The 12,514-nt window shown below is 38.8% G+C and overlaps 2 protein-coding genes across 3 annotated transcripts in view; both read right to left on the minus strand.

Annotated features, from left to right (window-relative positions):
* Positions 1-5,418, minus strand: part of LOC148733595 (uncharacterized) — an 8,192-nt gene extending 2,774 nt beyond the window's left edge. The window contains exons 1-4 of one of the 2 annotated variants that reach the window (XM_088756116.1): positions 5,200-5,418; positions 4,128-4,388; positions 1,086-2,554; positions 684-786 (exon numbers count right to left, since the gene is read on the minus strand). In XM_088756116.1, the coding sequence (XP_088612242.1) occupies positions 684-786; positions 1,086-2,554; positions 4,128-4,388; positions 5,200-5,221 (1,855 nt within the window). In that variant the 5' untranslated portion in view covers positions 5,222-5,418. Of the gene's footprint in view, positions 1-683; positions 787-1,067; positions 2,555-4,127; positions 4,389-5,199 lie in introns of both variants that reach the window. The other variant, XM_088756115.1, reaches the window with a different exon arrangement.
* Positions 1-12,514, minus strand: part of LOC111319737 (uncharacterized) — a 147,704-nt gene that overhangs the window by 67,699 nt on the left and 67,491 nt on the right. The window lies entirely within an intron of this gene.

Consider the following 12,514-nt stretch of genomic DNA (forward strand, 5'->3'; position numbering starts at 1 on the left):
TCGAGGGTGATTTGTCAAATACTGTAAAACTTGTAACCGTAAACGTTTAGAGGAAAGCTTATAAATCACGAGCCGAATGGGAGTGATTCAAAACCTTTCCGAGTGTTCTCCCAACATTCCAAGTGGCTTCATCACGTTATGAAGCACGGAGAAAATGCGTTCCATTGCTTTTATGACATAACTAGTTACGTACGGGCTCAATATACTGATAAAGCATCCGCTTGGAAACTGCATTGACCAATCGGACGATGCACACGATATGTCGTAAATACTAATTGACACGTGAATATCATGTGCGTTAGACTTTTATCAGAATATTTTCCTCCTCGAAACGAAGACGATTGTCATGAAGAAAGTAAAACGAATCAATCTAAATACGACTTGAAGTTTATGACAATTTTTAAAGTCAATGGGGCACGCCGTGGACTGTAGACAAAACCATTTCCTCTTTCTCCATGAAAACAAGACTCGACGGGATTGCAATACATGAGATTAGTAAATCATCTTTTAAGTTCTCATTTAACTGGAAATTTATTTGTTTTTTTCTCTCGGTTTATTTATATGTAAACCCCCAATTCGGAATTTCACAGCTCGCTTTAACACCCTTTTAGCCTTCGTCCAGTCTACTACAAGGATATGCGGACCCGGGAGTTATAAGGAGTATAATCCAAATAGGTACTTACTTCCAAGGTCACAGTATCCAGCAGCAACATACAAAAGGTCACTCAAACACTCTCTTATTGAAATTCCTTCCTGTATGAGCTTTTGTCCTTTTTCCTGATCTCCCTGCAAGATAAATCACTCCTGTAAATATCTGGGTTCATTCTATCCTAGCGCAAGTGGTACCTCGTGAGGATTGAAAAGACTAGCCCATTTGCATCCATGAAGTTTCTTTAGATTTTCTACAAACTTCGGTACACGAGGAGAGCTTACAAACTACTTCTTAGCCTTCGACTCTCGTGAGCCCTACAGATTAGAATGGAAAAGATAAGAAGAAAAAGAAAAGAAGGAAAATCAAACAAAAGAAGACGACGCACCGTCCTCTTTTATGCTTACTATTTTCTCACCTGCAGTACAAAACATACCCCGAGCTTACTGGCGGTGTGCGCATGCGTTTGGGACTTTTGTTCCTCTTCTGGCAATGTGCTGCGTATGTCATATGCTTCCTGAAACTTTGCAAGGGTGGCTTGGTTTTCTTCTGGGCTGTCTTTGCTGTGGGACACGTCACAGAGACGACGGAATCCGAGTGAATTCAAGCTCTCTGCATGTTTCTTCTTATCGCCGGACGCTTTAGCAATATCACAGCATTTCTGGTATAGCATTGTGCGCTCTTTAGGGAGAGTCAGAACTTTTGCCACAAAATCCAGCACTTCTGTACTATTAACGACGTCTAGAACGAAATTTTTGTCATCTGAATGACTAGAGTCTTCGAGACAATTCTTTAACGCTTCCATGATATTCGCTTTCTGCTGTCGAAACTTATGGATGGCAAGCAAAGCTGAATCTTTGCTGATAAACTCTCTACTCAAGACTCTTAGCAGATCAAGGTAATGATGGTTGAATTTGCGCTGAGTGGCGTGCCATAATTCACCCATGCCTAGAGATTCTTTCTCTTTCCGGAAGTAGGCTTGGACCAAAGGATGTATCCTCACCTTTTCGTCGACGTCCCTCTGAAGGAGAGCACACTTGACCATCCTAGTCTTCACTAAATCACAGTGTAAAGGATCTTCAAAAAGAAACTGAATGTCCTCAGCTGAGAACCCCGAAGGGAAAACAGAAAGAAGGACAAGATTCTTTTTGATTTCAGCGGAAAAATTCGTAAAGAACACTTTCAACGTGTTATAAACCTCGTTCGCACTAGTCTTGATAAGTTGTATGGGATTATTCCTAAGGTATCGGATTAATCTCTCGGGACTAAAACCATTATTCAGAAATTCAGAGTAAGTCACAAGAAGGAGTGGTATCCCACCACAAAGTTCGGCCAGTTCCTTGGAGTGTACCTCGTTACAGTCATCAACTAAACTCCGGAGGAGTTCAGCAGACGAGTCAGGATCCAAAGGTTTGAGTGGAAACTTATAAACGTCTGCCGACCTGAATTCAATATCTTTTCGAGTAGTGATTATTAACTTTACATTCGGCGCAAATTTCACCAGCCATTCAGCGAATTTTTCAAATGCGTCATCCTGTATATTCTCTGTATTGTCTAGTACAATGACAGTTGGGATATTTCGCTCCGATAGTTTACGCTTCGCAAGGGACACAAAATCAGCGTTTTGCGACCAGGTACGACTACTTATTCGACCAAGAATTTCACTGCAGACGTCTACGAGTCCCCGATGATGACTCTCTACTCGAATATGTGTGACAAACTGGTCACCCTCTTCCTTTAACAAGTGACTTACACGGACTCCCAGTTCAGTCTTCCCCATTCCTGGAATAGAAAGAAGAACAACCATACGGGAAGTCTGTAGTTTCGTTATGATTTGTTTTACCTCCGCGTCTCTGCCAACAAAGTGAAGGGTTAAACATGGAAGGTTTTGAGGTTGAACTTTCGCTGAAATACAAAAAACAAAACAAAAAAGAGTTTGAACAGATACAAGAACGGAATTCGATAAACCAGTGAAACCCTAAAAACATAAGATCCCAAATAATTGTTGACGATTTTAAAAAAGATGAAATAAACAATTTTTAATAGAAGAGAAAAATCGGCGAGTTTCCAGATGGAAACTCGATTTTAAAAAACGAGCATAATTTTTGTTCTTTCTCTAAAAGTAGCAGTAGTAGCATAATCAGCATATATCTAAGATTTTTGGTGAAGGGAACATTACCAGAGTGATGACTCGTTTGGTCTAGGATTGTTTATTTTCAAGTTCGGTCCATGGTCCATTGTCTTGGATGATAAAGGACGAATGTTACCGCAGATACTGAGTCGTTTGGGGGCACGCCAAACTGGGCACACCGGAAGTTTTTTAGATAATCTTTTTGCTTTTTAGAGCAAGTATGCAACTCAAAACAAGGAATATATCCTGCTTTATAGACAAGAAATATATTATTTGGACTTGTCTGAATAAGTTATTTTGAGAAAACGTAGCATAATTTCCTACTGACGAGCATAATTTTGAGCATAATTTGAAAAAAAAAAAAAAAAAAAAAAAAATCCGAGCAATGTAAGTAGCATAATAAGCAACTTTTACTATCACAATCTATACAGGCCTACCTGTCTAACCCAAACCGTGGAACCCCAGACCCTCATATACTATAGGAAAATTCATTACCTGACGGGGGAATATCGCATTAAATTGCTCTTGAAAACCGATATCGCACGAAACGCATAATAGAATAAAAATAAGAAAAAAAGAAAACGGCAAAATTAATATTATTTGTTTCTATTCTGAGCGCAAAACAAGAGATACGAATCAATATCACTTATCTTCGTTAAAGTCCTGGAGATGTTATCGAACGCGTCTATGTTCACTCAAGAAATTTAGTCGCTATCACGGCAGTATGCTGGATGCTATGCCCAAAATTATGCCTGCATAATTCATCTGAGCCAAATGTAAACAATAAACCGTTAAGACTTCGATCCCGATATTCTCAAAAAATAGCAAAAGCTCCCGCAGGAATCGCATTGGTTCACTCCAATAAATGATGGTACTTTTCTCCCATTTTAAAAAGTAAAAGTAACGTTTTCTAGCTTTCTGTAAAAGAGTGTTTTAGCAGTTCACTATTAAATGTTTGTTGATAAATTGCAACCAGCCCTTAACCGCGAGATTTACAAACTCGGGCAACGGTAAAATTTTGAAGATGGTGTCACCAGAATATACTCAGTTAGAAGGCGTTTTACACAGTCGAGTAAAACGTTTTAGAATATTTTGTCGAACTGTAAACATTGATACCGTAGCCAAGGATCCAATCAAACATCTTTAGGTGCTTCCTCAAACTATAGGCAGACCACACAAGCTTTTCTCCGTTTCCTCTCTGTACGGCCTCCGGCCAAAAGTAATTTTGTAAAAAGACGCTTCAGATGGCCCATGAAGGCAAAAAAATACCACAAATGTGTCGATTAACATTTCATTTAAGTATACTGATATATTCTGACCGAGATCGGGTGTCGGCCACAATCTTACCTTGTTCCTCAATCGAAGTGGCCAGCCTAATGCATCCGACGTCTGTCAGAAGCTCTATCAAATAGGACACGTCTTCTAAGCAGATTTTATCGCGGTGGCGTAAGAAGCTCAAAAACTCGCGTTGGCTCTTGATGGCATCGAGCTTTCCTCGTGGCAAATCATTATTGTTGGTTTGATCGTTACAGAGAAATTTCATTTCCTCCAACTCTTCTTTTGTTATTTCGTCAGCAATTTTATCCAAGAAAGCATCGAACTGATCTCCTAGGAACAGATGTAAGAAAGCAGTATAGAGATCAAGCCCTGATCTTGAAGAAAAACTAAAACAAGAAAAATTAAATCTAACACTTATTTAAACAATTAATCATTTAATTAAGGCTGTTTACTTTTTTTGTCGGTTCTTAGTCGTAGAGAGAGAAAAATAAAACGCATTAAAGAGCAATTTCTGGATTTTGCTGAAACATAGAAATAAACAATGCTTTCCATAAGATCTCTGAGTGTTTTTTTGTTTGTTTGTTTTTTTTTACGAGAAGATCGTCGCATTGTCATGTAATTCGTGTATGTTTGTCACACCAGTATTGCTGTTTATTCTAAAGAGTACGCTTTCTTCTCCTTCAATTGACAGGTGTTACATGGTGACAGTTACTTGTCAAAAAATGTTTCAAAGTTTGCTCGGAAGCCTTTTCAGTTATATTTACAATTAAAAAATATTTCGGTGAAAGCTTTCTCTTTCATTTGAATAACTTCATAACGTCTGTATTCTTTATCGTCCACTCGCTAACAAATTGTTAAGTTCATGGAGGATTTTCCCGTAATTAAAAAGGTAATTGTAGCCCTAAATCATTCGGGTTCTTTTGGCAATCATTTTGTTTTGTGTTAGAAAAAAATAAAAATGTTGTTTACCAGCATAGGTCGGTCCATATTGGGAAAAACTGTGCCCTCTGTCTTGATTACTGCCCGAGGCCGTAGGCCACGGGCGGTATCCAAGACCTCGGGCACAGTTTTTCCCAATACGGACCGACCTATGCTAATGAATAACATATTTAGAGACCAAATATAAGTGTTAAGTCCCTACCGTGCTTTGTCGTCGAATTCATGACAAACGAATCCTCAAACTCGTAATCTTCGCAAAACAACTTTTGAAATGTAGAATCGGTTTCTCAGATATCACGTGATTTTTCGTATTTTTGTGAAAGAGTTACCAAAGTTGGGCAAGCTGTAACGCAAGTGATCTTTATGAAAATAATTTTCTGTGTCAAGCTTATTCAAGTTTGAGACAACGACAAAATTAATCGCGTCGCTTTCCATGTTTTAATAATGAGCTTAAGATCGACAGCAGACATGTGGGACGGCAAGCGGAAGTGAAGTTCCCGCCGGTACTTCCGGCTGCCGTCGTTGTGAGGTTTCCCACCGTAGCTGCCTTGTCCCGGGCCCAGGAACTTTTAGCAAACCACGACGGCTACGGCAACGAGAGCGGAAAAACAGTAGATCTAAAACAATACATCTAATCGGCAGAACAATAGCACAGCACGTGCGTTTTAAAACTTTGTACATTTCTTAGCCGTCCTTTGCAAAACAACAACGTGAAATCACCAAAATTTGCGTTGTCTGCGAAGCGAAACCGCGGCGGAAAATTATTTCAATTTTACATTTGGAACTCAACGCTACTTTTATGCGTTATGTTGATTTTGAGGTCTGGCGCCCTATGAGACGGTAAACACATGCAGCCATTTTCGAAATTCTAACTAAAAGTAGAAACTCATTTTTTAATCGACGTCTTCCGTGGCGTTGCCGTCCTGACTGCTTAAAGCCCCTTGTGTGGAGGAGGCCATTTTGCCATCGCGCCTAAAACGTGAGTAAACTTTAGCAAAATAACGCCATTTGAACTTACTTTAGGCGAAAATTGTTGGCCATTTTTAAAAGTTTATTGTTATGAGAGGATGTCTGTAAAATAGCTGAGAAAATATAAACGATTTGTTCGAGGAAATTTTAGCTTTATTCGTTTGCTTTTCTCATAAACAGTTCGTCATTAGTACTGGCTCGATGTTAACAAGGAAAGCAACCCAATAAGTTTTACAATCTCACTGTTTCTCTTTATTTCAATGAAAAATTCGTAGACTTGTTCGGGCATAAATTGATGGACATGATATTATTCCATTTGTCTTTTCTCAAGTAGGCATAAAAAGATTGTGCTCGGCAACTTTTGAGCAACTTTTAGCGTTTTCAGCAACTTTTTGTATTGCGAGCAACGGTCAGTAACCTAGAGCAACTTTTGCCTTCCTTGGCAACTTTTGAGTCAACAAGTAGTTACAAAATGATCAAACCATCAAAAAGGTCTTTATCAAAAGGGTTTTTTTATTAAAACTGGTCAAGACTAAGGATGTCGTACGCCCACAAACTGGACAGCAGCTATCTATCTAACGGGCGCTTGCATCCAGTGGTCATTCGCTCCAACAATAGAGCTTCCCGCGCGTGCGAGGCATCACAATTAGAAACCAAAATGTCTGACGGAGAAAATGAAAATAATACAGATATTGACCCTGTTGAGGTTACCATAGCCGCTGGGGCAACTCTTAATACTCCTGCAAGAGCTTCAATTTCTAGAAAGCGCAAAATTCACGTCAACGAAGGCAAATACAAACAAAGAGAAGCGGTAGCTCGACCCCGTCCTCAAGGAAAGGAAACGCAACATGCGCCTGGGATCGCGTGAGAGTCCATCCAAAACGTCATTAGGAAATACTTTCTGTTTAAGTTACGTTGAGATTATATTGACCATATTGTTGTGATTCAAATTTTTCCCGTGTTTAAAAAGGTCACTGTACCCACACAGGTACGCTAATCTTCTCAAGAAAAGACAAAGGCCTTTAATTCCATCGCATACAATCCCTTGTTCACGGGTATACGAATCAGGCAGCCCCATTACGTCTGCGAGAATTGGTATGTCCTAAATTCGGTAACGAAATCATTCTGCCAAGCACTCACGTCTGTCGAGTCTTTCCAAGTCAAAATGTTCGTAATTCTGGTAGAGATAATCGAGATTCTTTGAAATGTTGGCTTCATACAACAGTAAAAATTCACCTTCTGAAATGTCATCATCAACGAAACTTGCGATCAACAATCTACGAGGCTTTCTAAAGGTAGCCCTTGCCTCTGCTAAACATCGAAGAGAAAAGCCAGTACAGCCGCTGCCGCGCGCGCTATCTTAAGGCTATTTTTCGTGCCATTGCAACGGCGACCTCTCCCCAAGCTCCCTTGACCAAGTCTGCTGTCCCAGACGTCTACCGTCGTCGGATCCTAAGCTCATTGATTATTTGTTGTAAAACGTCGACCAGAACAATTTTCTTCAGTGCACTAATAATCAAAGTTTCACGTTTCTGCTTTACTTTCGTTGCATCACAACTACTCAAATTGATTTTCGAGGCGCCTTAATTACTCGAGCATGTCACTTCCCTGCAAAGATGTCTTTGAAAGCTAAAGGATATGTAGCGATAAAAGTTTTTCGTTGCATAGACATTTTAAGTCTTACAGACAAAATGCGAGAAAAAGTTATCTCAACCCAGTCGGGTAGATATTGGGCATCTTTAGGTCCATTTTCAAAAAATATTTTTTAGAAATTTCATTTTGTCCGTCGTCTGAACTCTGAAAAGCATGTTTGCCAATTGCCTTGGCAGCTTTTTTCCCGTAACAATTGTATAATAACTGCAGTATCATCGACCCGACCGTTTCGCATTAACTTCACTTGGGTAATAAGATCGTAGCAGAATGAATCACTGTAGGATGAAAGTAATTTTACTAAAATAGCTTGTCAACGAGGTTAATGGTTATCAAATGACGCCGGATATAGCGAGACATCAACAAGAAGCTCAAGGTAAAGAAAATATGCAAAACATTAACATTTTTTGTAAAAATTTCTGTCTTTTTCATTTATATCCAGAGCAAGAGAGTGAAAAATACAAATAACTGTCCGATCTTTATCGCCAAACTGGTGAAATGAATGTTAGAACTTTAATTTCTACATTCATCCTTCTTAGTTGATCAACGAAACCCATAGTGAAGTAAATATGACGCGCATTATGCCTTGTTTGAATCAGGAAGTCAGCTTTTCACTGGACTGTTCTTACTGTCAACTCAAGGGTCTTCTGTGCTGCGATACGACATGTAAACATAAGTGTGCTTTCAAAAGCGCCACAAAAACATTCACGGAGTAGTCTCCGCGTCCCTTGTGCCGGCCGTAGCTACTTCTAATTATCGTATTTACTCAAAAACATAGTTAATAGAGGGGACTGGTTAGGAGACCAGGCGAACATCAAAGGAGTATCTCTTTGTTTTCGTTTTGGCCCTCTATTAACTATGCTCAAAAACAAAATGGTTTCTCTTCCGGCTTCGATTTTGATCTAGTAAGTGCAAAAGTTTATCATTCGTTCAATTCGTGGTAAATTATTTGGAGAGTAAAACCAAACTTACCGAGATAGTTAACGTGAAAATATTGAAGGGCCTCAGCCAGGATGAAACATAGTTGAAATTTAAAAACGATCTCTGGCAAAAATGATTAAAAACTACGAGCTTTCGACTGCCCGAACTGCAGTCTTCGATGGGTAAAATGGAGTTATATTGAGGAAACCAGTTGAGCTTTTAATACCCGAAAAAAGGAACATCTGAGAAATATCAAAACTGCAGCCAAAGGTTCTAGAATTGCTAATCACGCCTGGTCCAACAAAAACGCCATTGATTTTGAAAACGCGTCAATTACTGACAAAGACACTTTTAAAACCAGAAAAACATTACAAGCGTGGCATACCAGAGTGACACCTAACGCGGATAACAATTCTTGCCCGTTACCTGGACAATGCAACATTCTTTTTAACAAATATTCATAATAATTTACATTCTTATTATTTCGCAGTTCACGTCTTTATTTAAATTCCCTCGTCGCTTGCTTATCATTCAGCTTGTAGTTTTTAATCATTTTTGCCAGAGACCGCTTTTAGACGGTTAACGATTTTATGGACGGGACTTTGAACACTTATCGAGCAAGCGCGTGATTGCTAAAAAGTTCCTGTCATCAGAAACACTGCAACTGTTTCCTTATTTCCAATTCCTAAAACTTAAATATTCAACGTCAAAACCGCATTTTACAGGGAAGCATATGGTCTGAAATGCAACAATAGATCTCTTCAGATTCATACCGGTCCTCTTCAAGGGAGAGAAGTCGTTGTCAGCGTCATAGAAATGTTTTTTAGCCGAGCTACCTGCTCAGCATCGCAGAAGAAAAGGTTTAGTTTTGAGCCGATTTTCAATGCTGGTTCGTTCTCATAGATCACAATAAATAAGCAATGTAGGTGTTAAATCACTTTAATGTATCCCGATAATATCTAACGCTTAAGCACACCGTTTCAATCTCGTGCTGTTTCGAGTCTTTTGTATTACAAAGCCAAGAAAATAGCAAGAGGTACACTTAAGACGATTAAAAGAAACTGAAAAGGCTTCAATGAATTATTTCTCGGCGGTTCATACGCGTTTCATCATTGGTCGCTTAAGGAGCGATGTACAACTGAATATAGGTCTACAGTTTCTGCCACAGTTCCCGTGATCTTGCCTTTCTAGATCCTCCGAGGAGCTCGAGGAAAAAGTGGCAGCTCAAAAACGTTTGGATTCGGCTCAAACCATAGTACTAACTATGCTCAAACAAACTGTCGCTTGACCCAGGGGTTTCCTCGTTTTTTTCATCGCTTATTCCATCGTTTCAAAGAGCAACAGCTCGGTTAAAAATCATTTCCATCACGCTGACGACGACATAAATATCACTGATAAGACTTATAGGAGTTGTATCCTAGCGATTAATAATATTGGCTAATTTTGTAATACGTCGAGACATTACTCGATGGCTATTTCACAATAAACCTTACGTAAGGAGAGAAGTTTATAAGTATATTTTATAACATATTTTGGCGTAATTCCCACCAAAACTTATACCCACCTTGTATTAAAATTATCTTAGTCCGTCTATGATAAAACTTCGGTGAAAAAACGTTGATCTCTCTCAAAAATCGTTTTTTTTTTTAATATAGAAACTTATTACTTATTATTTATTTAAGGATTTGTACAAAGTACTGGTATATAAAAAATAGGACACGAGTCCCCTACTAGGTTTAAATACCAACCCAACCCTCAAAAACTAAGCATCCTATCCCCTCTATCCCGTAAATCTAATAAACTCACACAAAAAGAAGACAATAACTAGAAACTAACAGCTACGAACCGAGTGGGCATTTATCCGACGACATTTAGGACACATTATTTTGAAAGTGCGATAATTTTCGCCATCAAAGACATTTAAGAGTCTGTTGAAGTAAAACTCCTTAAGCTCGCGGTTAAAAGAGCCAAGGGATTCTGACTGCCTAGCATCAACTGAAATATTGTTCCACAAGGGGATAATTCTAATTAAATAAACGTCTCGAAAAGTAGATGTTTTGCTTCTATTTTAGTTTAAAGGTAAAAGCTGAGCGTCCTAGGCGATTCTGACTGGTAACAGGTGAAAAATACTTATCAATCGGTCGGGTTAGATCTATATGTCCATGAAGACATTTAAAGGAAAATATGAGATCTAAATACTCCAACCAATAGTTAAGTGGTAATAGTTAAAGCCTAACAAGACGATCCTTATAGGATAGGGTACTATTTCTAACAATAAAATGTGTGGCTCTTCTCTGTACCCTTTCTACTAAGAGTAAATTACTAATACTGGACTGAGGTGCCCATAGCTGAGAATAATAACAAAATGGGAACGCACTAAGGAGCAGTAAACTGCCTTTTGCCATATATTTCTTTCTAGCGGACTGCAATGTTTGCCCCTTGGCGATCCCAGAAATCTTTGTGCAAACGCAAAGGATCCGGTTACTGGCCACTCATTCATTGGGATAGGCATTGTAAAATAAAGCCCTTTTATATTTGGTCCATGACGCTTCTGGGGTTAATGACATCATCTAGGGTGGAAATTTTCCAAGCCTCTTTGGGTAAGATAGAGTGAAGGCGAACCTAACCGCAACCTGGTTGGAAATTTGTATTTGCAACTTACAATATATATTCCCTTAAGTTCATATTTAAACCAGCAGTAAGCTTGTCATAACTTTATATTTCCCGTGCAACTGAAAAGGTGTGTTGAAGTCTACAACTGAAAAAAACAGAGTCAAACACACGTGCCACAATCAACATGTAACTATTCTCATACTCTTTCTATTTCAAAAGGGTAAATTTGTTGATTAATTTAGAAACACTTATGCTACTAGATGAGTACATGTTATCGAATGACAAAAACCGTGATCAAAAGAAACAACAGATAACCACAAAAAAAAAGAAATTTTCGTTTAGCGAAAAATATTGGTCATGGATAAACTTTTTAGAAACTTGGTCACGAGCAGTCCCTCCTTTTCGGCGAAGTACGACGCGCAAAAAAAAGGTAACTTTATAAATAAATATACAGACTGTAGCTTCCGAGCGCCTCGATCACTCCCAGAGTTCCGCGCGACGCACTAACATAGTCATTTTTTTCACCGATACCTTGGACTCACGCGACGAAGTTAGCCGAAAAGGAAGGACTACATAGAAACACTGTAGACAGAAGAGAATTCCCCAGACGGGAGAAGCTCGATCTACATCCTCCTAAAAAGTTGTGTCAGTAGCAATATGGTCGAATCTAAATGGTCCCTAAAAGCCTTTATGATACAATTTTTCCTGTCTGATTACCAACACCTTCTTACCAGACCAGTCAAAACGAGCACTTAAACAGCTAATAGAAAATAAGCACTAAACTTTATTAGTGCATACTAAAACAATGGAAAGTGTTGAAGGCACGCTCTGATTTACTGCTTAAACTCCGAATATCCTTTCTTTATTCACTTCCGTGAAACGCCTGCGGAATTTGCGCCTGAAAATATTGTAATCGTTGCAGGATAAATGAGTCGATATCGTCTTTTTGTGCTGTATTGTCTGACTGTTGTAGTTTATAATAAAACAACTGTACACCTTAGTGTTGGTGTCTAGCGGTGGTGGTAAATATCCAACACTAGCCACTTCCACCTGAATAATTGTTAACTGGCCGAAGAAATTTAAATCTGACACACATTCTAACCGATAAGAATCAATGAAAATATTTCGGGAGCAGGTTCCTTAAGTTCAGTTTGAAGACAAGAAAAATTGATGAAATTAACCTCTGGCTAATGCCTGTCTCGACATTAAAATAATTCATGTCTGAGTTTCTCGTATCTGGGAATTTGAGTTTTACAAAACAAGGTTAACAATGCATGATTATTTTCACGATTAATCCCTGAATGGTACTCCATACACCTCGCAAGATCTGAAACAAGTACGTGATAGGAAACTTCAATATTTTT

The sequence above is a fragment of the Stylophora pistillata genome, chromosome 4 (assembly GCF_964205215.1).
Source record: "Stylophora pistillata chromosome 4, jaStyPist1.2, whole genome shotgun sequence".
Lineage (NCBI taxonomy): Eukaryota > Metazoa > Cnidaria > Anthozoa > Scleractinia > Pocilloporidae > Stylophora > Stylophora pistillata.